At 31.3% G+C, this 27,406-nt stretch overlaps 4 protein-coding genes across 7 annotated transcripts; 3 read left to right on the top strand and 1 right to left on the bottom strand.

The window, feature by feature from the left end:
- LOC123269845 (probable ATP-dependent RNA helicase DDX23) lies at positions 1-27,072 on the top strand. Of its 4 annotated transcripts, XM_044735726.1 has the most exons (7): positions 1-16; positions 15,381-15,388; positions 19,008-19,845; positions 21,737-22,458; positions 25,281-25,734; positions 25,797-25,971; positions 26,782-27,072. In XM_044735726.1, the coding sequence occupies exons 3-7, from the start codon at positions 19,027-19,029 to the stop codon at positions 27,003-27,005; spliced, it is 2,394 nt and encodes a 797-aa protein (XP_044591661.1). In that variant the 5' UTR covers positions 1-16; positions 15,381-15,388; positions 19,008-19,026; the 3' UTR covers positions 27,006-27,072. The 4 variants fall into 4 exon arrangements, with proteins under 4 accessions (XP_044591661.1, XP_044591660.1, XP_044591658.1 ...); XM_044735725.1 differs by lacking the exons at positions 1-16; positions 15,381-15,388 and adding an exon at positions 18,783-18,927; XM_044735723.1 differs by lacking the exons at positions 1-16; positions 15,381-15,388 and adding an exon at positions 18,783-18,954.
- Positions 781-4,161, top strand: LOC123269849 (venom acid phosphatase Acph-1-like). The gene is made up of 6 exons (XM_044735732.1): positions 781-979; positions 1,065-1,141; positions 1,381-1,479; positions 2,775-3,014; positions 3,116-3,301; positions 3,385-4,161. The coding sequence occupies exons 1-6, from the start codon at positions 925-927 to the stop codon at positions 3,898-3,900; spliced, it is 1,173 nt and encodes a 390-aa protein (XP_044591667.1). The 5' UTR covers positions 781-924; the 3' UTR covers positions 3,901-4,161.
- On the top strand, positions 4,943-11,476 carry LOC123269850 (prostatic acid phosphatase-like). Its single transcript, XM_044735733.1, has 6 exons — positions 4,943-5,154; positions 5,240-5,316; positions 5,567-5,665; positions 10,281-10,520; positions 10,598-10,783; positions 10,866-11,476. Exons 1-6 carry the CDS (start codon positions 5,100-5,102, stop codon positions 11,379-11,381), a joined length of 1,173 nt encoding a protein of 390 aa, XP_044591668.1. The 5' UTR covers positions 4,943-5,099; the 3' UTR covers positions 11,382-11,476.
- Positions 13,476-18,100, bottom strand: LOC123269846 (PIN2/TERF1-interacting telomerase inhibitor 1-like). Its single transcript, XM_044735727.1, has 4 exons — positions 17,825-18,100; positions 16,930-17,052; positions 16,676-16,856; positions 13,476-15,021 (listed from the first exon to the last, which is right to left on the bottom strand). Exons 1-4 carry the CDS (start codon positions 17,895-17,897, stop codon positions 13,560-13,562), a joined length of 1,839 nt encoding a protein of 612 aa, XP_044591662.1. The 5' UTR covers positions 17,898-18,100; the 3' UTR covers positions 13,476-13,559.
- Positions 27,073-27,406: the final 334 nt, after the last annotated feature.

Here is a 27,406-nt window from a genome sequence, read left to right as displayed (position 1 = left end):
ATCATAATAATAATTAGTAATTTTATTTCCAGCGAGTATTAAATTTTAATAAAAGATATGAAAATATTATTTTAATTGAGACTATTTGAAGTAATTAATTATTTATTTATAAAAATTTACTGTATTGGATTAAAATTATTTGTTAATTTTTAAATTTCGCGCGCTTATCTGCGCCATCTATGTACGTCATTTCCTATATTCCCGCCATTAGCAATAAAGGAACCATTTTGTGGTAAAGTTATATTTTCAGCTGGCATCGTTTATTTTGTGAAAAGTTCAATGTTATAATTTAAATATTAAAATTTATAATTACAAGTACTGAATTCTAAATATTTTAAATTTCTACTTGATTAATGCGGGTGATTAGATTAAAATATAAGTGTAAAATACGATAAAAAATTCTAGATACGAATTAAATTGGCGCGATATTTAAATTCTTGATAAAAATAAGTGTAGTGAAGGTCAAAGTATCTTAATCAATTGCTGATAATTTTGAAAATAAGTAGCTAATTTAAAACACTATAATTAATATAAAAAGTGATTAGTTAATCTAGCTTAATAAAAGTGATACGATGAACTCGTAAAATTTTCGACTTGTAATTTATAAAATAATATATTTCATAGCTTTTGATTATAATAACAGTCAAGTTTCTTGAATATTTACATCAATGTATGTACAATATTTATTATTATTCATTTCTCATTGTTTATTATCCGTAAACTCGAAATATTTTCCTGTTTAACGAAAATGCGGTGGAGTGGGGACTGCGTTATCTAAGCCGCGAGTCGAACTGAGTGATCAGTGTCTGTAGGATCTCCCGCGAATAAAATTCAAATTACACGTGCTAGTACCAATTAATTTTATCGTTACTTTATTTATAAATTAGGAATTTATTATTTATTAATTGTGAATATTGTTGTAAAATGATTAACGTGAGACTGGTGTTTGCAAGCATAGCGTTGTTGGGCGCCGCAGGAGGTATCAATTAATTAATTATAAAAATAAATGTATACATTTTTTTTATAAAATATCAATTATTAATTAACGGTAAATATTGTTTCAGCTTTGTCAATTGGCAGAGGCGATGGCGACCAGTCGCAGGGTGAAAAGGACCAGAGCACATTGAGACAAGTCACTTTGGTAAGTAAACAAATGATTGATTTTAATTAATATATAATTTTATAATATAATATTTAGCGGCAATATTCATGATTTAATGATTCATTTTGTTTTTTTAAAAATGCTTATGTGCTTGGTAATTTTTCGGTACATTTGCTTGAGCATTATTTTTTGATAATTTCGACGACCAATATGCTGTACTTTGTTATCGGGTGGATTCATGTATGGCAGTAGAACAATTACTTTTTTTTTGTGATTAGTTAATGCGACACGGACAACGCGCACCGGTTGACACCTACCCGACAGACCCGCACATTAATTCTACCATGGATCCTTACGGATGGGGACAGCTCACTGATGTAAGTTTGGTTTTTATTTTATTTTGTTGATGTTATAATTTTGAGATTGAAATTTTTTTTTTTATAATTTGAAGATTTATAATATTATATTTAATTTTTTCAAATTGGGTTTGTCCCGGAAATTCTAAAAATTTTGATAAATGTAGAAAAACTAAGTAAATTACATGACACTGAAGTTAGCAGACGTCTAAAAATTTTTGATTTTTTTTATTAATTAAATACAACTAAAAAGATATTTCTAAAAAATTGCACTTATAGTTTTTCAAGTTTTTTACATGTGAAATTTTTTCAATAAATTTTTGATACCGATTTTCCAAAAACGCGATTGTAAAAAAATTCAATATTTACATCATAGCAAGTTTCGTGATCTGAAAGAAAATAATAAAAGAGTTTTGAGTTTTTCTAGTTTTAAAAATTATATTAAAATATTTAATAAGAGAAGTTTCAAATTTATAATTTTTGAAATTGAGTTTGTCCAAAAAATTAAAAAACTTTAATTTTCCGTGAATTTTGATTTATGTAAAAAAATTCGTAAATTACTTTGAAATATTTAATAATCATTTTAAAAAATGTTAAGTTGTTGATAATGATTTTATATTCAAACAATTTTTAAATTTGAACTTGATGTAATTTCTTTTGAAAATTATTAAGATAACAAGACAATTACTATATTTTAGCGATATCAATTTAATTTCATTATTAAACCTAAGAAAAAATATGAGTGAAAAATTAAATTTATAAATTTCTATAAATATAAAAACTTTTAGAATTTTTTTCAAAGTATTTTCATTAAAAGAAAAAATAAAAAATTCACTTTTTATCCTAGAATTGATAATTTTAAAATAAATCGTGTCAAAATACCCATAAAAACATCCGACTAGAAACTTGATTAGAAAAATGAAATAGAAATGTTATTTACTTTTAAAAAATAGAAATAAATTGAGTGAAAAATAAAATCAATTAATTTCATAGATGGATTTTATACTAAACTACTGTAATAAATTTTTTTATAAATATAAAAACTTTTAAAAAATATCGATAATAAAAACTTTTTTTTAAATCACGAAAAAGTTGTTTTTTATCAGATAATTGATATTTTTTTTAATTATTCGAGAAGAATAGTAAAAAAATCTATAAAAATATTCGACTAAAAACTTGATTAAAAAACCCAACATTTTACGTCATAGCGAGTTTCATAATCTAAAAGAAAATAAAGAAACAATATTTAACATTCAAGATTTATAGTCTACCTGGCACGTGGAGAGTGGAGAAACTGATGAGATTTTTTTCCACAGAAAGGACGCCTGGTAGCTTACAACGAAGGTTTGTTCCTTCGGGACCGATACGGAGAATTTTTGGGTGACGATTATTCGCCCGACAAGTTCTGGCTGCAAAGTACTTCCGCGGACCGAGCAAAGATGACCGCGATGATATTGTCAGCGGCGCTGTGGAAGCCCAACGAGAAGCAGAAGTTCAAATCCGGGGTTGACTGGCAACCTGTTGTGCTTCATTACTGGACCAGGCCTGAAGATAAGGTAATTTTTATTATTTCGTTCTATCAATTGATTAATTTATTTATTTGTTGATTAAACTAGTTGATTATTTTCACCTACACCTTGATTTGTTAAAAAACTAGCTGCTGATTATTTGGAACGCTTGTCCAAAATTAACTGTTGAACGAGTCAAGGTCGATCACGATCCAGCTGTACGAGAAATTAACATGAAAAACCAGGATATGTATGCTTATGTCGCTGAATATTCTGGTTTGCCGATAAAAAATCCTGGAGACATTGCTAACGTTTATGGTACTTTAGTTTCTGAAGTAAGTACATAAATTTTTTCACCTTTTTTCCATAAGATACAAATTGATAATTGATAAAAATATTAATTAAAAAAAAATTCCAGGAAAAAATGGGAATGAAACTTCCTGAATGGGTTCATAAGTACTACCCGAGAAAAATGTCGCCTTTGATGGTCTTCAGTCTCTCGCAGAACGTGTGGAACGACAAGCTTCGTCGTCTATCTGGCGGGCCATTTGTCACGAAAATGGTAAACAAGATGGAGGACCGATCTACCGGAAAACTGACGCCCAAGTCCCGGAAAATGTACGCCTACGTAGCCCATGACAACACGGTAGTTAATATGCTCTCTACAATGGGTGTCTGGGATGAAATAGAACCCGGGTTCAACGCAATGGTACTCGTGGAACTTCATGAGAGCAACGGTCAGTGGTACGTTCAGTTGTTCTACCGCAACGCGCCTGATTATGAGACGCGGCCGCTCACTGTTCCTGGCTGCGAACATCAATGTCCTCTGGAGAAGTTCAAGGAACTAATGTCGCCCATGATCATCGATAACTACGAAGATGAGTGCAAAGTCGATGATCCGAATTACGAAATTCCCCCAGCTCCTCCAGCTTAAAATTCCCCGATTATAATGATAATAATTGTTATTGTCATTAACTACGAACTTCTCTTATCAATTTGGATTTTCAAAATTTATGCAGTTAAAGTAATTAAATTATTTATTTATTTATTGTAATTAATCTAAGGATCAGTAATGTAATAATAAATTGGTTTATAAAATTAACCCAAATATTTCTTCTAATCCGAAGATAGTATTTGGTAAGCTAGAGTACTGACGAAATGAGGAAGAAGTTTTAAATAAAAATTAAAAATTTCATCTTATTGTTTTTAGAGATTTATTAATAAATAATTGTTTTATTTATTTTTTAAAGTCACACTTTTCATTTACATTTTGTAATCGTATTTGCAGGGTGAAAAGTTTTCACTATTTTAGTGATTCACTATTTAAGTGTTCAATATTTTAGTTTCTATAAAATTCCTATGAATTTTTTATTTAAAAAATTCATCATGAAAATAATGAATATTTTCATAGCTCCGATAATAAATTATAATGATAAAATTTGTTATTATTCCTATGAACTAATATCAACCCGATTATTAAATTACAATAATCACATTAAAAATATAGTCATATGTTCAAACTGAAGGCCGATCCAGCTATCTAACTCCTTCACCACGTATATACATCAAAACTATCTATTAAATCACAAAATATTGTGTTTCAATATTTCAATTATTATCGACAATTATTTAATTCTAATAAACTGCAATTAATAAATTTTACGTACATCAACTCAACCTTACACTCAATCGCTAAGATCCGATTCTTGGCATTACAGTTTTACCAATTCTAAACAACTATACATTTTATTGTATTTAGGTTTATGATTGGTAGAAAAAAATGGAGTTGGGGAATTGTTGCTAACGGTAAGACTTTAGAGAGGGTATTATTTATTTAAAGGAGGGTTGTATAAATCAAGTGTGGGAAAATTGTTGAGTTAGAATTGGTGGATGGATAATAACCAATTTCTTATTGTTCATTATCCATAAACTCGAAATATTTTCCTGTTTAACGAAAATGCGGTGGAGTGGGGACTGCGTTATCTAAGCCGCGAGTCGAACTGAGTGATCAGTGTCTGTAGGATCTCCCGCGAATAAAATTCAAATTACACGTGCTAGTACCAATTAATTCTATCGTTACTTTATTTATTAATTAGGAATTTATTATTTATTAATTGTGAATATTGTTGTAAAATGATTAACGTGAGACTGGTGTTTGCAAGCATAGCGTTGTTGGGCGCCGCAGGAGGTATCAATTAATTAATTATAAAAATAAATGTATACATTTTTTTTATAAAATATCAATTATTAATTAACGGTAAATATTGCTTCAGCTTTGTCAATTGGCAGAGGCGATGGCGACCAGTCGCAGGGTGAAAAGGACCAGAGCACATTGAGACAAGTCACTTTGGTAAGTAAACAAATGATTGATTTTAATTAATATATAATTTTATAATATAATATTTAGCGGCAATATTCATGGTTTAATGATTCATTTTGTTTTTTTAAAAATGCTTATGTGCTTGGTGATTTTTCGGTACATTTGCTTGACCATTATTTTGATAATTTCGACGACCGCTATTCTGTACTTTGTTATCGGGTGGATTCATGGATGGCAGTAGAATGATTACTAATTTTAATTACTTTTTTTTTGTGATTAGTTAATGCGACACGGACAACGCGCACCGGTTGACACCTACCCGACAGACCCGCACATTAATTCTACCATGGATCCTTACGGATGGGGACAACTCACTGATGTAAGTTTGGTTTTTATTTTTTTTTTGTTGATGTTATAATTTTGAATTTGAAATTTTTTTTTCTAGTTTGAAAAATTGTATTAAAATATTTACAAAGAGAAGTTTTAAATTGATAATTTTTTAAAATTGGATTTGTCCAAAAAATTAAAACATTTCATTATTCCGTGAATTTTGATATATATAAAAAAATTCGTAAATTACTTTAAAATATTTGATAACCATTTTTAAAAATGTTAAGTTTTTGATAATGATTTTATATTCAAGTAATTTTGAAATTTGAACTTGATATAATTCCTTTTGAAAATTTTTGAAGTAACAATACAAGTGCTATATTTTTAGCAAAGTCAATTGTTAATTTCATTATTAAGTCTTTGAAATAATATGAGTAAAAAATTAAATTTATAAATTTCTATAGATATTATAACTTTAAGAATATTTTTGAAAAATATTTTCATAAAAAAAAAAAATTCTTTTTCATACAAGAATTGATAATTTTAAAGAAAGTCTTGTCGAAACTGTAAAAATATCCATAACAAAATTTGACTAGAAACTTGATTAGAAAAACGTGATAAATATAAGAACTTTTAAATGTGATTTTCAAAGTATTTTCATTAAAAAAAAAAAAATTAGGACGACGGTTGACCCTAAACGCCACCCCTGCAACTTCCCGCTCATTTTGTACTTAGGCGCTTAAATTAACACATTACGTTTTTGAGCTCTTCGAGCTGAAAAATATGATTTTTGTTTCATTTGAGCTCTTCGAGCTCAAAACTTTAATGGCAGTTTGATAAAACAGTTTTTTAAATTTTCAAACGGCAATAACTTTTGAATGAATGAACCGATTTTCACGTGCTTGGCGGCAATCGACGCAGTTTTTGAAGCCCCATGAAGAATCTTCGAGTTTAAATCGATCGAGCCAGGAATTTCGAAGTAATTCCGAAAAAAACGCTTTTTTCGGTTTTCTTTCGACAACGATAACTCACGAACGAATCAACCGATTTTGACCGGGCTTGCGGTGATCGACGTGGTTTTTTTATCTTAAGAGCTGACTAGATTTTGAAATTGATCGGTGAAGCCATTTAAAAGTAATTCCAAAAAAACCACATTTCAAAAAATTTTTTTTTGTAGTTTTTTTGAGATTTCTTAGAATCTACTGGTTCGAATCGGTCGAAATGGTATTTTAAATCTAAGTTTGGTCAATCTCTTTCAAATGGCGTCAATCGCGATGAAATCGGTCAAGCCGTTCAAAAGTTATAAGAGGGTCACATACATACATACACACATACACACACACACACACACACACACACACACACCTGCAGAAGAACATACTAAGGCCCTGATGATGCGAGTAACACAAGCTTGTGATGCCAGTATGCCTCGCAAACGTGTTATGAATTCAAGACCTGCGGTACACTGGTGGAATGATCATATCAGCAACCTCCGTAAAGAGTGTCATCGAAAGAGAAGAATATCACAGCGTGGCTATCAACGACCTAACTCTGCAGTGCTGATCGCAGAGTATAAAAAAGCTCGTCGTGAACTTAATAAGGCCATAAAAGAGAGCAAAGGAAGATGCTGGAAAGAGCTCATATACGAGGTCGACAAAGACGTGTGGGGTCGGCCGTATAAGGTGATCATGACGCACCTGAAGAAACAACAAATGCCATCACCTACGTGTCCCCAACTCCTTCAGAAAATCGTCACTACGCTGTTTCCACAGCAACACAGTCTCAATTATCAGTCAACGCAAGATGAACTGGACGACATTCCACCTGTCACTGAAGAAGAATTGTTGGAGGCCTGTAATCGGGTAGGAAATAATAAAGCGCCGGGATTGGACGGAATCCTTAATATAGCCTTGAAAACCATCATAAAGGCAGCACCAACATTATTTCTAGACGCTTACAACGCATGCCTCAAGGAGGGGACTTTTCTTCGTAAGTGGAAACAGCAACGGTTAGTACTTTTACCTAAAGGAAAGAAACCGCCAGAAGAACCGTCATCTTACCGACCACTCTGCATGCTAGATACGGCGGGTAAGATATTTGAGCGTATCATCAACGAATAGATGCAGTAGTCGACCCACTCTTGGCAGACAACCAGTATGGATTCCGGAAAGGACGATCAACCCTGGACGCGATCAACCTGGTTGTTAATACAGCCAAAGAGGCAATCGCAGGAACTAGATGGAAGGGTGGAACGAAGAAGTACTGCCTGGTGGCTGCCTTGGACATCAAAAATGCTTTCAATTCCGCTAATTGGGACTGCATCATGCAAGCTCTCGACGAGAAGAACGTGCCAACATATCTTCGCAGACTAGTGATTAGCTATTTTACAGATAGAGTGCTGAAATACGATACAAAGAATGGTCCGAAAGAGTATGATATAACCGGTGGTGTGCCACAGGGCTCTGTTCTTGGTCCACTTCTGTGGAATATCATGTATGACGGGCTCCTGAGACTGAATCTTCCAAGATGTGTCAAACTGGTAGCGTATGCGGATGATGTTGCCGCAGTGATCGTCGCCAAACACCTCGACGAGATTCAACATCTGTTTGACATCACTTTTGAGAAGATCAACCAGTGGATGGATACAGTGAACCTACAACTGGCCAAGCAGAAGACCGAAGCAGTGCTTATTACCAGCCGAAAAGAAATTGAAACAATTAAGCTAAAAGTCGGTGACCGAGAAATCACATCACAACCTCATATACGATATCTGGGAGTGATGCTTGATGCCCGACTCAACTTCAAGCAGCAAGTGGAACACGTCTGTACGAAAGCGTCAGTAGTGAGAGCTAGTCTCGCACGATTGATGCCGAACGTCGGAGGCCCAAAGCAGAGCAGGAGGCTACTATTGTCATCAGTAGTCACATCGGTGCTCACCTACGGAATATCCATTTGGGCTGACGCACTAGAGATGCAAGATTCATGGAGAAAAGCTGGACCAATATATCGTATGAGTGCCCTACGAGTTGCAAGCGCCTTTCGAACAATATCAGAGGAAGCAGTGTGTGTCATTTCCGGAACTTTGCCGCTCAGAGTCCTAGCTGAGGAAAGACGGAACCTTTACCAACGAAAGAGAACAACCACACAAAGTGCCGAGGAACTCAGAGCTGAAGAACGGCAGAACAGCATCGCACGATGGCAATCGCAGTGGGACGCCGTGACAACAGGGAGATGGACACACCGTCTCATACCGAAGATCGACGTTTGGCTAAACCGAAGTCATGGCGAGGTCAATTACTATCTGACGCAGTTGTTGTCAGGACATGGATGTTTTCGGACGTATCTTCACCGCTTCAAGCATGATGATTCACCGGAGTGCCCGTCCTGCCCAGGAATCAATGAAGACGCGGAGCACGTTTTCTTTGAGTACCCACGATTTTACCCACAGCGAGATGAGCTGGAGATGATCCTAAAGAAGAAAATCCAACCAGAGACAATAGTAGAAGCAATGCTGTCATCAAGAGCCTCCTGGAACGCCATCAGCACATTTGCAACAGAAGTCCTTATAGACTTGCGTTCCATCGAAAGAAGAAGAGCAAATGACAACAACTAGAAGAAAGGTAAAATAACACCTTAGCTACCAGAAGAAAGAGCAGTAGCTAGATCCTCCCCTCACGAAGTAATGCCTAACGGCGGTTTCCATGAGGGATTAGGGGAAAAAGGAAAAGGGGTTTAGGGTTTAGTGGGTAGGGGCGCTAGCGTCGAGTTTTAGTATGACACTGCGTCGAGTCGCCACATATCCAGGCCAAACAACTATGCCTAGAATCCGTAAAAAGGATTCCCCCCCCCCCTTAAAACAAAAAAAAAACACACACACACACATACACACATACAGACATACTGACATCATCGCGAAAACATTCAGGGAAGCTTCCTACGGCCTCAAAACGTCAAGATCGGATGAGAACTCGATTTTCGAAAAACGGGATAAAACCAATAACTTCCCGATTTTTGAAAATTTTCAATTTTCTTAGTGAGAAGTTAAAAATATTCACTTTTTATGAAAGAATTGATAATTTTAAAGTAAGTCGTGTCAAAACAGTAAAAATATCCATAAAAACATCCGACTAAAAACTTGATTAGAAAAACGTGATAAATATAAAAACTTTTAAAATTTATTTGCCAAGTATTTTCATTAAAAAAAAAAAAAAATATTCACTTTTTATAAAAGAATTGATAATATAATATAATAATTTTAAAGTAAGTCGTGTAAAAACAGTAAAAATATTTATAAAAACATCCGACTAGAAACTTGATTAGAAAAATGAGATAGAAATGGTAGTTACTTTTAAAAAATGTAAATAAATTGAGTGAAAAATAAAATCAATTAATTTCAGAAATTGATTTTATACTAAACTACTTTAATGAATTGTTCTATAAATATGAAACTTTCAAAATTTTTAACTTCCCGCTAAGAAAATTAAAAGTTTTCAAAAGTCAGGAAGTTATGGACCTAGAATGATGATTGTAAAAAAACCCAACATTTTACGTCATAGCAAGTTTCATAATCTGTAAGAAAATAAAGAAAGAATATTTAATATTCAAGATATATAATCTGCCTGGCGCGTGGACAGTGAAGTAACTGATGAGATTATTCTCCACAGAAAGGACGCTTGGTAGTCTACAACGAAGGTTTGTACCTTCGAGACCGATACGGGGAATTTTTGGGTGACGATTATTCACCCGACAAGTTCTGGCTGCAAAGTACCTCCGCGGACCGGGCAAAGATGACCGCGATGATACTGTCAGCGGCGCTGTGGAAGCCCAATAAAGAACAGATGTTCAAATCCGGGGTTGATTGGCAACCTGTTGTGCTTCATTACTGGACCAGGCCTGAAGATAAGGTAATTTTTATTATTTCGTTCTATTAATTGATTAATTTATTTATTTTCATTTACATCTTGATTTGTTAAAAAACTAGCTGCTCATTATTTGGAACGCGTGTCCAAAATTAACCGTTGAACGAGTCAAGGTTGATCACGATCCAGCCGTAGTAAAAATTAACACGAATAACAAGGATATGTATGATTATGTCGCTAAATATTCTGGTTGGCCGATGGAAAATCCTGGAGACATTTCTAACGTTTATGGTACTTTAGTTTCTGAAGTAAGTACATAAATTTTTTCACCTTTTTTCCATAAAACACTAATTGATAATTGATAAATATATTAATTAAAAAAAATTCCAGGAAAGAATGGGAATGAAACTTCCTAAATGGGTTCATAAGTACTACCCGAAAAAAATGTCACCACTAATGGTCTTCAGTCTCGCGCAGAACGTGTGGAACGACAAGCTTCGTCGTCTATCCGGCGGGCCATTTGTCACGAAAATGGTGAACAAGATGGAGGACCGATCTGCCGGAAAACTGACGCCCAAGTCCCGTAAAATGTACGCCTACGTAGCCCATGACAACACGGTAGTTAATATACTCTCTACAATGGGTGTCTGGGATGAAATAGAACCCGGTTTCAACGCAATGGTACTCGTGGAACTTCACGAGATCAAGGGTCAGTGGTACGTCCAGTTGTTCTACCGCAACGCGCCTGATTATGAGACGCGGCCGCTCACTGTTTCTGGCTGCGAACATCAATGTCCTCTGGAGAAGTTCAAGGAACTAATGTCGCCCATGATCATCGATAACTACGAAGACGAGTGCATAGTCGATGATCCGAATTACGAAATTCCCCCAGCTCCTCCAGCTTAAAATTCCCCGATTATAATGATAATAATTATTATTGTCATTAACTACGAACTTCTCATATCAATTTGGATTTTCAAAATTTATGCAGTTAAAGTAATTAAATTATTTATTTATTTATTGTAATTAATGTAAGGATCAGTAATGTAATAATAAATTGATTTGTAAAATTAATCCAAATATTTCTTCTAATACGAAGACAGTATTTGGTAATTCCAAATAAAAATAAAATATTTCATCTTATTGTTATTAAAAATTTATTTATAAATAATTGTTTTATTTATTGTTTAAAATCACACTTTTTATTTACATTTTTTTATTGTATTTGCAGGGTGAAAAGTTTTCAATATTTTAGTTTCTATAAAATAACTATAAATTTTTTATTTAAAAAATTCATCATGAACATAATGAATATTTTCATTATTTCTATGAATTCATATCGACTCGATTATTAAATTACAATAATTCCATTAAACATGTCATATGTTTAAACTGAAGGCCAATCCAGCTATCTAACTTCTTCACTACGTATATACATCAAAACTATCTATTAAATCACAAAATATTGTTTCAATATTTCAATTATTATCGACAATTATTTAATTATAATCAACTGCAATTAATTAATTTTACAAACTTCAACTCAACCTTACATTCAATCGTTAAGTACCGTTTTGTTGGCATTGCAGTTTTACCAATTCTAAACAACTATAAATTTCTAAAGAAAAAAACGCTCTTACATTAAATAAATTGATAAAATTTTAGCAGATTACTTTTATAAATTTTTCATTTAATAATAAGAAATTTGATTTTCAAGTTTTCATTTATCGCACAAGTGCAACGAAGATAATTCGGTTTCTCAATTAATGTAAATAGAGAAAAAAATAAAATCGATTCTTACACCCGACTTTCACTTAAAACTTCTCTCAACCTTTCTAAAACTTTGTATAATCACCCTGCTCATAAACGTAAAATCCACTGAAAAAAAAATTAACTTGAATCAAGAGATAAATTATTTACTTGTACTAATAACATAATTTTTCTTGCAATCAAATTAAAATTAAAAAAATTATTATTGGAGATTTTTTAATAGTATATTGTGTGACTATACTAGGGATGAACCAAAACGATTTCAGACCAGAGTGAAGTTGCCTGCCCGAGCGAAGCGAGGGCTGGGCTGGCATCACTCGGTCTGAAATCGTGTTTCATCCTGCGTCACACATTATATTTGTCATATAAGTTGCATTAAAAATGCTAGTTTCAATGTCTGGAGCCAACTAGAACTAGATAGGTTCAGACGAATAGCGAAAATACCATTTTATCATAAAACTTGTAATAAAATAGAAAGTAATGGTTTATTTTTTATTAAACATTATTCATAAATTGAATAGTTTTCTTTTGTCATTCTTATTTATGCTTAGTAACAGAATTATAATATGTCAGTACGGTTAACGGTTAGAATGACAATTATAAAGGTATAAAACAAACAAAAAATACTCTGATAGGATTGAAAATAAAGCTACAACTTCATCTCGCGGGCAGAAAATCGTCATTTTCTGTCCGCCGGGAAGAAATGATTGATTCCTACCCGGCAACAGTCGCATTGGTCTGAAATTGTCTAATTTCGGTTGGCTCATCAGGCATTGAAACCCGCATTTTCAATGCAGGTTATATGAAAATTTATTTTTTACTGTTTTAATCGAAAGCTTATTATTTTTTCAATCAAATTCAATGAAAATAAATTTTTTTTTAAATCGCTTATTGCATTAAATTCTTAACCAAATACACGGCTGGTGGAATCTCCATTTACCTACATGTAAAAATTACAATTTTCAAACCTAATTATTTCATTAAATATCCCGGAAACCTACTGTTTTTTAATTTTTTTATTGATTATTAGGCTACGTAGATCGAATTTACAAATTTTCAGGAAGTTTTAAAAATTTGACTACTTCGCGTGGATCTCCTTAATTTGTTATGAAAATTAAAAAAATTTTAATTATTTTAGAAGAGTTTAATTGTCTTGAATCAATAAAAATTTCTTAGTTTAGAAATTTTTTTACTCAAATGAAGAAAATAAAGTTTTTAAAAATAATTTACAAGATTCAAGTTAATTTTTTTTGTCTATAAACTTCCATTCCAATATATTAATAAATTTTCCATAAAATCATCATCATCTCACTCCTAACCTTCCAAAAAATCCTTCCCAGGCGCACTAACATTATAACCTTCAATCTTATTAATATTAGACCCAACAAAATTAACAACCGGGGTCTTTTTGAACAACGACTTGAACAACTGAGACTTCCTTCCCTTCTTAGTCCTCAAGAAAGCGTCCAAATCCTCAACATCAACTGTCTTATTTTCCTCTGTTACAACCTGTTCACGTTCCTTGCTCTTTTTTTTCTTTTTCTTAACAACACCTTCTGACTTGCTATCGCTAAAATTTTCTTTGTTACCAATTTCGTCCACATCCATCCTAACCTCTTCAACTTCAACTTTCTCCTTATCCTTATCCTTCCTTTTCTTTTTCTTCTTCTTGGGAGTTTCTAGAGTCATATCTCCCAAATTATCGCTAGTGTTCTGAACCAAATCCTCACTATTAGCATCAACTTTCTCCTCAACTTCCTCAATAGTCTCCAAATTAGACCTTTTTTGGCGCTTCCGCTTACCGCGGCTTTTACGCTCGTTGGCTTCGTTATCGCAGACTTCTTCATTAACAATCTCGACATCTAGCGCCTCATTAACAAAGCTACTTTCGCCATTGACTAAAATGCTCTTAGCTTTTTTCTTTTTCTTACACTTATCATCCACGACCTCAAATTTGTCCAATTTAGCGCAACTTTTCTTCTTTTTAACCTTATCAGTGTTGTACTCAACAGTATCATTAAAAGTAACGCGTTTCTTCCCGCTAGCCTCGTCGGTAAGGTCGAGCGCGTCGTTAGCGAGGCCCAAAACTTCTCTCGGAACCTCAAAAGCTTCCGAGTAACTATCGACATCTTTGGCTTCCAAATTAAGAGCGTCGTTTACGAACCCAACCTCGCTATCTTTCTTTTTCTTCTTTTTCTTTGGAGTTTTCTCCATACTCTGATCGAGTTCTACAGGAATCTCATCCTGATCCTGAGGAATGCATTCCAGAGCCACAAACGGCCTTGGGACCTCCATTTTGTTCGAAGGAACAGAAGAGTCTTTAGAGACAAGATCTAGTCCCGGATTTTCGAAAGCGAAGCTCTGGAGCTTCTGTTTTTTAGGCGTTTGCTCCTGGACTTCGTCGATAATAGTCGCCTCGGAAGTGTTGTCAACGTAAAATTGGCTCTTACGCTTTCGGGGAGTATCCGAGTTTGAATTTCCAGAAAAACCAAAACCTACGTACCTTTCGCCCTCGCTCTCAGAGTCTTCTTTTTCTGAAGAAAACTTCTTTGACAGATGGGGAGGAAGCTTGCTCTTGAAGTAATCCTCCATCGAACCGCCCTTTATTGTCAGGACTCCTGCTGTAGTATCTTCCGCGCCTACCGGCTCTGCTGCGGAGCTCGCGGTCGGTGGTTCTACTGTCGGCAACTCGGTTAAGTCTTTTTTACCGAATATGTTCGCGAGGTCTTTGGCGCTGTAGCGGTTCACGTCTTTTCCGCGGGTGAACTTTTTGTAGCTGGAAGTATATTGATATTTTTAATTAAAATTTTTATCAAAATTAGTATCGCTTTAAGGTAGTTGTTCTGCTACAATGTTGTCAAGTTATGGATCATAAGCGCGATAAGAGTAGGTTAGATTGTTGTAAAAATGAAAGATTATTTTTGACTGATACTGTACACGAGGAAAGATTACCTACACACTAATTATACACTGAAGAAAAATTTAATTTGAATCAAGATCAAAATTCTTGAACCAAGAAAATAATTTTGAATAATTCCAATGTCTTACATCAAAACGATGAATTCTTGAATCAAGTAAGATTTACTCAAGTCAAGAAAAATTTCTTAGTTTAAAAATTTTTTTACTTAAATCAAGAAGATAAAGTTCTTCAAAATTATTTTCTGGATTCAAGTAAATTTTTTTTTCTATGTATATACGTATGCACACATAATGTAAAACATATCCTTTAATTAAAATCTAACGTCGCGTATGCTCTACCAGTTGCTATATAGTGTACTGAATGTGTTTAAATTTTTCGGTCAAATAATACTATCTATACTCGCATACACACAGAAAAGAAGGTTCACCTAAGCCAAGAAAATGTTTTTCTTTCTAATTATTTTCTTAAGCGAAAGAAAAAATTTTTTTTTTACACAAGAAATTTCACTTATTTCAATAAAATTATTTTTCTTGCTTTAAGAAATACGTATCTTGATCTAAGAAAATTTATTTAAGTCAAGAAAGTTTTGTTATTTTGATAAAATTCAGCCTCTTGCTCTAAAAAATTTAGTTCTTTATAGAAGTAAATTTTCTTGTCTTGAGAAAATATCTCTCTTGTTCCAAAAAATTAAATATCTCGATAGAAGTAAATTTTCATTAATATTTTTATTGATTAACATGTCAAATGGGAAGATCAAATAATATTGAATCATTTTTTTTTCATTCAATATGTATAGTTGCACGGTAAAATAATATAAAATGGGTATCAAATATTCGAGAAAAATTTTCTCAAGGTGAGAAAATTTTTTCTCAGTTGAAGTAGGTGGCGCTGCTTCCCTAATGTATCTAAAAATCTAGATCAAATATAAAAATTTATTGTATCAAGTATTTATGATAGAATTAAGAAAAAATTTCCACCAAGAATAGAATTTTAAGAAAAATTTTTACTTCGGCCAACACAACTTCGGTCTTCCTTTAGGCATCCGAAAATTTTTTTGAGCCAAGAATTTTGTACTTCAGTCAAGAAATTTTTCTTTCTGTGCAGTGTTGTCAGATTGTTTCTAACCAATTCACTAACTAATATATTTTTTCATTTACCTATTGTTGATCCTTCAGTTGTTATATCTCAATAATAAAACGGTGAATAACTTTTTTTATTTTTTTTTTTTTTAATTTCAGAAATAATTAATTAATATCCCGTTAGTGTTTTAAAAGTTTCTGTTAGTTTTTTTTATTAAAATCGTGAACGTTACTTAGATCGCATACTCCTCATTGCTCGCAATAATCCGGACTTTGATTATGAATAACTCGAATTTAAAATAGTCAATCGACTTTAAATTTAGATGGTAATTGTATTTTAATACCCTCAATGAGTATACAAAAATTTAGAATTTTCTGACACTAAATTTTCAGCGAACAACTACCTTAAGTGAAATTAAAAAGTTACTAACTGGACACGAGCGCGACTCTGCTGGGACTTTAGCTCCAATGATTTACCACTGAGACTCAAGTTTTCGTATTTTTCAGCTACGCTCGGAGAGTCTCCAGCTCGAAGCTGCTGAAGAAGTTGACTGAAATTCTGCTGTGTTTCTGTCCACATTTTTTCTTGTTTGTCTTTTGAGAAACCAAGACCTGGAAAAAGTTTTTAATTATTTTTAATGATGTTTTTTATTGATAGGAATTTTTTGTGTAAAAAGATAGTTACCGGCTTGATCATCTTTGTGTTTCACGCGGATATGTTCAGTGGCTCCTTGCTCGTGGGCACCAAGACCTTTTCCACTGGTCCAACCCATTTTTTCTAACATTCTTTGCCCGAATTTTGTGGAATCTGAAAATTGAAAAAAATGTATTTAATTGGTGTTGGAGTTTTTTTGTTTAAGCTTGAAAAAAAATTTTTTATTAATCAAATTATTGTAAAAAATTTTCTACATAATTTTTTTATTGATTTACATCATTGATTTTATTAAATTTTCTTCAAAGATAATTTTTTTTTTTCATTTATATTGAAAAAAAAAAAAAAAAAAATATAAATTTTAAATTGAAAAATAAAAAAGTAAAATTGATCAAATGAAATTTTTTAAAAATGAAATCATAGAAAATGATAAAATGTCAATTTTAAAAAAAATTTTTTTTTTTTGTTAAAGAATATTAGACGTTTAAAAATTTTTTGCTTTAAATTATTTTATTATTAATTAATAATTATCATTAATTAATTTAATAAAATTAATTTTTGGAGTTTTAAAATTTTCCGTCACAAATGGTTATCATATTCAAATCAGCAGACACTTCACCATTTTTGAATTTTATTCAACAAATAAATTAGTTTTTAATAATTATTAAAAATAAAAGTGGCCAAAATTTTTTATAATTTCTATATAATTTATTTTTTTTATAATAATTTATTTGTTAAAAAAATCTAACAATGGTCAAACGTCTCTTAATAATAAAATATAATTATCGGTGATTAATTATCACAAATTTTTGTACTCATTCTATATTGCAAAAATAACCGCGGACATAATCAAAAAACATAACAATAAAAACTATCAAAAAGTACGTTACAGCAGGTGTTTATTATTATTGTAATAATGAAAACTAACCGTCACTCCACTGTTTGCCTCGTGGGTTCAGCGTCCATCTTTGTTTTCGTCTGGGCTCTGCGAGCATTGCCATTTTTTTAAATATTTATGTATTTATTACACGGACAGATGATTTAATCACTTTATTTAATAAGCTAAATAAATTTTTATCAAATATGCATTATTATTTATTAATAATAATAAGAGTAATTAACGCCGACTACTTGTATAAAAGTATAACAACATGCGACTACCACGTTTTCACCGCGAATTCTCACTACCGACTGGCAGGACTAACGCTAACCGCGCCTCTGACGGAATTTACAGATGGCGGGAAAAAGCGCGCAATTTTAAAATTTATTTTTTTTATTTTATCGTTTTTGTCTGCTAATTTTTTTATAATATAAATGAATAAAATATTTCTTTTTTTTTATGTCTAATAATAAAAAATAAAAAAATTTAGTACTGTTTAACAATTTTTTGTACAAATTTTTTTGATCAAATTGATTGTAAACAATTTTTAGAAGTCTAAATTTTATTATAAAAAATTGAATTGATAAGATTATAAATAAAAAAAGCGTGTAAAAATGATTTAATTTTTAAATAAAATTTTTTTTAGTTTCAAAGATAATGACACTGATATTGAGAGACATCTAAAAATTTTTGAACAAATAAATAACAAAAAAAAAATAACTAAAAAAATTTCATTTTTGAAAACTAAAAAATTATAAATGCAATTTTCTAAAAAAAATTTTCTATATCTTATTTATTTTTCAAGAAAAATTTAAAAATTGTTAAGTGTGTTAATTTTAGTTTCATGAAAAAAAAAAAAAAAAAATCTATTTAATTGTGTAGTAAAAAATTTTGAAAGAAAAAAACTTTTAAAAAATAGCCGCTAAAAATGTTTAAAAAGCAACTTTAGCGCCATCTGCGCTTCACTACTCAAACTTTCAACTACAATCGTAAATGAAAATCATAACCTTATTTTTATTAAGGAAATTACAACGTCTATTGCGCGTTTGACTGTATTTACAATTATAACTCATAACAATAGACAAATAATTCTCAGTGAAAGTGTAAAATCAAGTGTAAAAAACAATAAATAATAACAGTAAAAAAAAAAAGTAACTCTTAGCAAAAAACTTAAATCTGTAAGTAAATAACTTGATATTTACCTTATACTAATTATTTAAATAACTTGCAGGTAAATAAACAAAAATAAAATGGTGGGTCATGAAAGTAAAAAACTCCGTCGAAGTAGATCCCGAGAGCGAACACACGACCGGCGGGAACGTCGCCGGTCCAGAAGTCGCTCCAAAGACCGAAAAAAAGACGCGTCTCGCAAAAGATCACGCTCTAGAGAACGAGATCGTTCCAGAGACCGCGACCGTTCTAGAGAACGCGACCGCGATCGTGAAAGAAATCATGAACGCGGACGTTCTCGAGAACGCCGAGAAGTGACCAACAAGGACAAGGATAAAGATAAAGACAATAAGAGTCACGATAAACCGCGAAAGCCAAGTCCAATATTTGTGATCGATGACGAGCCGCGGAAAGATTCCGCGGAAGGTCAGGACAAGGAAGACGATGAGGAAGACAAAAAGTCCAAGCGTGAGCCGCTGAGTCTCGAAGAATTGCTCGCCAAAAAGAAAGCCGAAGAAGAAGCTCGGGCTAAACCGAAGTTTCTTACTAAAGAAGAGAGGACTGCGCTAGCGCTGAAGAAGCGCCAGGAGGAAGTCGAGAATTTGAGGAAGCAGCAGCTGGAGGACAGGAAAAACTCCGCTGATGTTGGAAACTCCAAAGATTCCAGGGACTGGGATGATCGAGATAACTCGAGAAGAAGAGATTCTCAGCGCAGGGAGGAAGAGAATAAAGATAAGGATAAAGAGAAGGAAGTCGAGGCTATCAAGGAACGATATCTCGGACTTATTAAGAAGAAACGACGGGTTCGCAGGCTTAATGATAGGAAGTTTGTCTTTGACTGGGATACCTCTGAAGACACTTCTGTGGATTATAATAATATTTATAAGGAGCGACACCAGGTTAGTAAAAAAAATATTTTTATAGTTTTACATTGAACTTTATATTCATTTTCTCAGGTCTAAGTATTACAAAATTTCAAAGAACCAAATCAGGATATAGTAGACCAAATAATTTATGTTTTTCTTTTTATTTATTCCAATTTAGTAAATTGGAATAAATAGGATACCAAATCAGGATATTATATCCTGATTTGGTTTTTTGACCTTTATGTAACCTTGGAGAGCATGATACTTAATCCCATTTCCTATTAAATTGTACGCTCTTTACAAACCTTAGAACCAAATTAATTGAAAATTTAAACTTATCTTCAGAACAAACATCTCTCGATAAAATTTTAATCGTGCATTGATAAAAAATTTAACTTGACTCAAGAGCAAAAATCTTGAACCAAGAACACCAATTGGAAGAAAATGAATTTCTTGAGCCAAGAGGAAAAATTCTTGAGTCAAGATATATTTTCTTGGTTCAAATAAATATATCTTGACTCAAGAATTTTTCCTCTTGGCTCAAGAAATTCATTTTCTTCCAATTGGTGTTCTTGGTTTAAGATTTTTGCTCTTGATTCAAGTTAAATTTTTTATCAGTGTGTACCTGCCCAAAAAACTCAATTGCATATATCGCCACATTACAATTTGCTTTAATTCAAGAGTTAAAAGTTTAAGAGAATAATATTGTAAATAATATTGTAATATTCTTCTATTTTTATTTTTTAAATTTCATATAAATTGATTAATAGTCTAATCTGTGAACCCCATTGCAACTAATGTACATTGAAAGCAATTAAATAAATATATATAATATATAGTTTTACATTGAAAAAAAAAAATTAACGAATCAAGAGAAAAATTCTTTAACCAAGAAAATAATTTTTAAGAGTTTCATTGACTTGAATCAAGTTAAATTTACTTTATTTAAATATAAAGAAAAATTTATTAGTTTAAGAAGCTTTTTGCTCGAATCAAGACATTGTTCTTCAAAATTTTTTACTTGATTTAAGGAAATTTTTTTTCTGTGTATTAATTGACTTTCAAAAAAAAAAGTTTCAATATTTGTTTCTATAAAAAATTAGCTATTAAAAAAAAACTTTTTTTTGTAAAATTAGTGAGTAGCAAAATTCAGTACTGGTTTTTTTTTTTTAAAGTTAATAATTAGAGGTTTCTAGTCTCTTTTAATAGGAAAAAATTTATCCGACAAAAATTTCTTATGCAAAATTGATTGGAATTAAAAAGAAAAAAGAATGCTATTTTTTCCAGAAAATTTTAATGTTATCATTAATCAGATGGAATTTGTCGAACTATAATTAAATTTATTTAAAAATAGTTACCCAGTTATTTAGGGCCAGTGTTTCAATCCGAGATAAAATTTTATCTAGGATAAAATTATTATTGCCAGTATATTTATAAACATGAAATATATAGATATATATTGGCATCAGATAAAATTTTATCTGGGATTGAAAAACTGGCCCTTAATGTCTAAAATTTTAACACAAGCTGCAAAATATTATTGAGATTCCATTAAAAAAAAAAAAATATTAATTTTCAACTTAGAAATTGAACAAATTTATTTTTTTTTAATTAAAAATTATGAAAAAATAAATCTCGTTATTTCTTTTTTTTTTTTTTTTTTTTTTTTTAATTAGCACTTAAAAAAAATCAATAAATCTTCTAATATATACTATCATATAATTGAATTAATTTTTTGGAGAATTATCATTATTTGATTAAAATTTGATTAAAAGTAACTACAAAAAAAATCTGACTACCTTTTTTAAACAATTAATAATTAAAAAAAAAAAGTATTAATTTTAGTAATTAGATAAAAATATTATTAATATTGCTGAAAAATGAGTAACAAAAAAAAAAATATTAATAATTTATTTTGTCCCAGGTCCAATTCTTCGGGCGCGGAAACATAGCAGGAATCGACATCAAAGCCCAGAAGCGAGACCAGAGTAAATTCTACGGAGAGCTCCTGGAAAAAAGGCGTACTGAGGCTGAAAAAGAGCAGGAGAAGATGCGCCTGAAGAAAGTAAAGCGCAAAGAAGAAAAACAGAAGTGGGACGACCGTCACTGGTCCGAGAAGGCCCTCAACGAGATGACAGAGCGTGACTGGCGGATATTCCGCGAGGACTACAATATCACAATCAAGGGAGGAAGAATTCCGGACCCGATCAGGTCCTGGAAGGAGTCTGGATTCCCCAAAGAAATCCTGGACATCATTGACAAGGTGGGCTACAAGGATCTGACCCCGATTCAGCGGCAAGCTATTCCCATTGGGCTCCAGAACAGGGACATTATTGGTGTAGCTGAGACTGGGTCAGGTAAGACTCTGGCTTTCTTGATTCCGCTGCTACTCTGGATCACGAGTCTTCCGAAGATCGAGAGACTTGAGGAAGCTGACCAGGGACCGTACAGTATAATTTTAGCGCCGACCAGGGAGTTGGCTCAGCAGATAGAGGAAGAGACCAACAAATTTGGACAGCCATTGGGGATCAGGACTGTTGTTGTTGTTGGAGGACTTTCTAGAGAGGAACAAGGGTTCAGGTTGAGAATGGGGTGTGAAATTGTTATTGCTACTCCTGGACGGTTGATTGATGTGCTGGAAAACAGGTAATTTTTTTTTTTCGTTTTTCTTTTAATAATGCCTAAGTTGTTTAAATTTTTTAAAAACAAAATTGCAATAATTTATTTTTTATAAAAAATAAGAAACCAAAAAACTGTCGGCATATAAAAATTTTAGTATTATTAAGGGGGTATTCTGGTCTAGAAGCTTAAATTTAAGGAGGTATTGCCACAAGAAAAAGACACCAATAGGTTAGGGCTATTGGTTTCTTTCTCACGCACTAGTGCTGCCTCGCTTTACAGACTATCATTCACTTACTTCCACTCACGTAAAATATCGAAAGTCACTAGTTTCAAACATTTCTTATAAAAAATTGAATACCGCTCGTTTGTGTTATTTTTGATAAAAAATACTTGTTATAACTTCAATTAAATATTCTGTTTTTCAAAAAAATCCTGAGAAAAGTATGGTTGTTATTCAATAAAATGTTCACTCTAACTACGGTCAGGATAGGGAATACATGTTAAATGTACGATCTTTATCTGCTAATATTTCGAAAATTAGCACCGCAAAGACTATTAAAAAAAATTTATTCGTATAGAGGACACTTAAAAGTACGCGTATTCAAAAATGGAAGAATATTGTAAGAAAAGTGATTTTGGGCAATACCTCCTGAAGGTAATTTTTGAAGCGTCGTAAAAAAAGGCAATCAATATTTTTACTATTCATTTTTTTATAAGATATTTATTAATATTTCAAGAATACAAAAAAAAAGTAAAAAAAATTCAAAAAGTTATCAGCTTATAAAGTGGGGGGTTCCAAAAAATAGGCACGCGGCCATATCCACGATTTCAATCTGGGAAAAAAAAAAATTATCAATTTAGAGTAATGCCGCTATCGTACTAGGGTAAATACCCCAATAGATGGACGGTTAAGCAAACTCTCGTATTCTATTAAAAAAACAATATAGTAATATACAGATAAGTTGTGATAAAGTAAATTATATTTATGTAAAAATATATAATTAACCAGGAAAAAATAAGTAAAACTTCGTAAAACGTTGTAGTAATTAATAAAAAAGAAAAATGTAAGAAAAAGTCCAAAACCTTAGTAGATGGACAAAATCTCCAGTAGATGGACAGTCAATACCAATAGATGGACACTACTTACAAGCGATATTTTCGATTCATTATTTATATCAGAAATAATTAATTTTTTAATTTTTTCCACTAAAAAATAAAGCTTGATAAAATTAAAGAGAAAAGGTAATAAATCGGATGGTAATTTTCAAAATACATCATAAAGTAATTTTATTAATTTTGAACATGTGATGCTTTCTCATGTAAAGTAACATACAAAATATATTAATATAAAGAATACTAATAATTAATAAATTGTCAATATAAATTTATAAAACACAACGTAAAAAACGTTATGTTGTCTTCTTCTTCCTTTTAATAGGTCTGTTCTCTTTTACTTTTAAATTTCCTTCTCTCAATTTTCTCTTTTATTCTGCGTTTTCTTTTTTCTCTTCAATTTCTTCAATAATCATAATAATACTTTCATTTCCAGTACATGTCTGTTTGCTATAATCTTTACTCTTATTCTTACATTGATCCACCAATAAAATTAAAAAAAAAAAAAATAAGAAAATTCATCATATAAACTCAATGTCCATCTATTGGATAAAAGTTAGAAAAGTGTCATCAATAGATGGACACTAAATTCTATCATTTCTTTTCGATTTTATCATTAAAATATTATATTTCTAGCTTTGTTAGTGAAATATAAGCGTAATTATATGTACAAATCTTACTTTTTTTATTATTTTTAATAATAATAACAAATAATGTCCACCAGCTATCTGCTACGCGCTTACTAGTGGTGGCGCTCTCGGAGCAAAACCTCGAGACGTCCAATTTAAATAATTTTTTTAAACTATTATTATAAATAAAAAGTTAAAAAAAAATTACTTTTCGCTCTCAGAACTACTTGTAGACATAAAAAAATATAACTACTTAAGATTTTTGTTCTTAAAACTAATGTAATTGCTTCTAGAAATAATATCTGTCCATCTATTGGGGTATTTACCCTAACTAAAAAAAAAGCTGAAAGAAAATTTTTTTCACAAAATAGCAATTGCCTGAAGAAAAAAATTAATTTTTGTACCATTTTTTTTGAGTTTTCCGAATTTTTTAAAAATAGTAAATATTTAAATTTGGGAATGAGGATAGTTCATGCGATAGAGAAGTCTATAAAGAAGACTTACACCAAATTTCAAGTAATTCGGTTCAGTAGAACTTGAGAAATCGTGGGCATCGTTTTGAAAAAGACAGTTTCAAGAAAAACGCGTTTAACGTGAAAAACAGCCATTTCTCCGAAAATAATTTGAATTTTCTAAAATCTTCCTCAAGACATATTCTTAAAGGGTTAAGCTTTAAAAATATGAAAAAAAAATCAATTTTTTCAAATTTCTAGATTGGAATATCCCCTTAATTAATTTAATTTAAATTAATATTAAATAATACATATTTTAAGTATGATAAAATTCATTAAGGTTTTTTTTTTAACTTTTTATAAGTATTAATTTAAAATAAGTAAATAATTGATAATTAAGTAATTGAATAATAATAACAATAATTTTTAATACCATTAAATTTCTGAATTTTAATTATTGATAAAAAAAAAAAATTTTAACTATCTTCTTAAAGTTTATAAAAATAAATTTCCTAAATAAAAACCTACTGGAGAACTTACTCTATTTTAAACTAAAGAAAAAAGTTCATAAAAATATTCAAAGCATTTAATTAACACTTCTTAAATTTTAAAACTGTATAAATTTTAACTATAAATTTAATTTTTTGACCAGGTACCTTGTATTGAATCAATGTACGTACATAGTTCTGGACGAAGCAGATCGTATGATAGACATGGGTTTTGAGCCGGATGTACAAAAAATCCTGGAGTATATGCCAGTGACGAACCTGAAACCCGACAATGAGGACGCGGAGAACGAAGAGAAGTTGTTGGCTAACTACAACACCAAGAAGAAGTACAGGCAAACTGTGATGTTCACTGCGACGATGCCTCCAGCGGTGGAGAGGCTGGCAAGGACGTACCTCAGGAGGCCAGCGGTGGTCTATATCGGCAGTGTCGGCAAGCCTACCGAGAGGACTGAACAGATCGTTCACATCATGGGAGAAGCTGACAAGCGGAGGAAGCTCATGGAGATTCTTAACAGAGGCGTCGAGCCCCCAGTTATTATCTTCGTTAACCAGAAGAAGGGCGCGGATGTCCTCGCTCGTGGATTGGAGAAAATTGGGGTATATATATATATTTTTTTTTTAGTTGTTAATTATTATAAGTATTTTTTTTTATTTTTTAGTTTAATGCTTGTACGCTCCATGGAGGTAAAGGACAAGAGCAAAGAGAGTACGCTCTTGCGTCGCTCAAAGGCGGAAGCAAGGACATTTTGGTGGCGACTGACGTCGCTGGACGTGGTATTGACATCAAAGATGTTTCTATGGTCATTAATTATGACATGGCTAAAACTATTGAAGGTATGTTGTGTTTTATTTTTATATTTATTGATGGTTTTTTTTTTTTTTAGAAAAAAAAAAATATTTCGAGCTTTAAATTATTTACTTGATAATTATTTTTCTGATTTTGATTAAATTATATTATAATTTTTAAAAAATTACTAAATGTTTAATATTATTCTTTACAAAAATTTAATTAATTGTCATCATTTTTTTTTTTTTTTTAATTATAAATCTTTGTAATTACTAAATTTTTATTGAAATCACTCAAGTAAAATTTATAAGTAATTTCAAAGTTTTAAGACGCTACATTGAAAAAAGTAAAATTTTTTTTAATATTTATTTTACTTATGTTTGAAAAAAAAATCACTAAAACGCTGATGCTAAATATTTCAAATGAATCGTTTATTTGAAAAACCCCATAAGTCATATGGGGTTTCCATATAACTTGTGGGGTTTCTCAAATAAGCGATTCAAATGTAAAAATTGAATTTTTGTACAATTAAATCAAACAATATAGTTAACAAATTTTTGTACATTAAATCAATAATTATGAGAAAAAAAAACGAAGAATACCCAATTTAATCTACTAGTTTTTTAAAATGATTATTCAAGTCCATTTTCGAAAAAAAATTAATATTTTTTTATAAATATTTAACATAAAACGTCTTTAAATAATTATTTACACAAAATAAATAAATATGATGCCGTAGTAAATTTTAAACTATCAAAAAAAAAAAAAAATTATTTTAGATGAATAAGAAATTTCAATAATTTATTAATTGATAATGTATAATTTTGATTTTAAATTAACATTATGTATAATTTCAGATTACACGCATCGTATTGGTAGAACAGGTCGTGCTGGTAAAGCCGGTCTTGCAATATCTTTCTGTACGAAGGACGACAGTCATCTGTTCTACGACCTGAAGCAGACGATCTTGGGTAGCCCCATATCAACTTGCCCTCCGGAGCTCCTGAACCACCCGGAAGCCCAGCACAAACCCGGTACCGTCGTCACCAAGAAGCGTCGTGAGGAGAAAATATTCGCGTAAATTTTATAAATTAATTATTACTTTATTGTTTCTTACGTAGATATCAATAAATGAATAAATAAATAAATTAATTAATTAATTTACTAGCAACCTTGCAGTCACTATGTGACTACCGTGACTTGTGAACTATAAATAAATAAAATTTTGCTTTATTAAATAATGACTTTTGTTAAATTGCACTGTACTTTCTTAACTATTGACGTTTTTAAAGATATAAGCTCATCCCGATGTTACACTCATCAAGAGCTTTCATTTGAGTACCCACATGCATTTTCATATATTTCTCATATATACATATATATAATATATATAAATATATGAAAAAATGATGTGGGTACTTAAATTAAAGGTCTCGATGAGTGTAACATCGAGATGAGCTTACATCTTTAAAAATGTCAATA

The sequence above is a fragment of the Cotesia glomerata genome, linkage group LG7 (assembly GCF_020080835.1).
Source record: "Cotesia glomerata isolate CgM1 linkage group LG7, MPM_Cglom_v2.3, whole genome shotgun sequence".
Classification (NCBI taxonomy): Eukaryota; Metazoa; Arthropoda; class Insecta; order Hymenoptera; family Braconidae; genus Cotesia; species Cotesia glomerata.
Note: the sequence above shows the minus strand (reverse complement) of the source record. Positions and strands in the feature narration are given on the sequence as shown.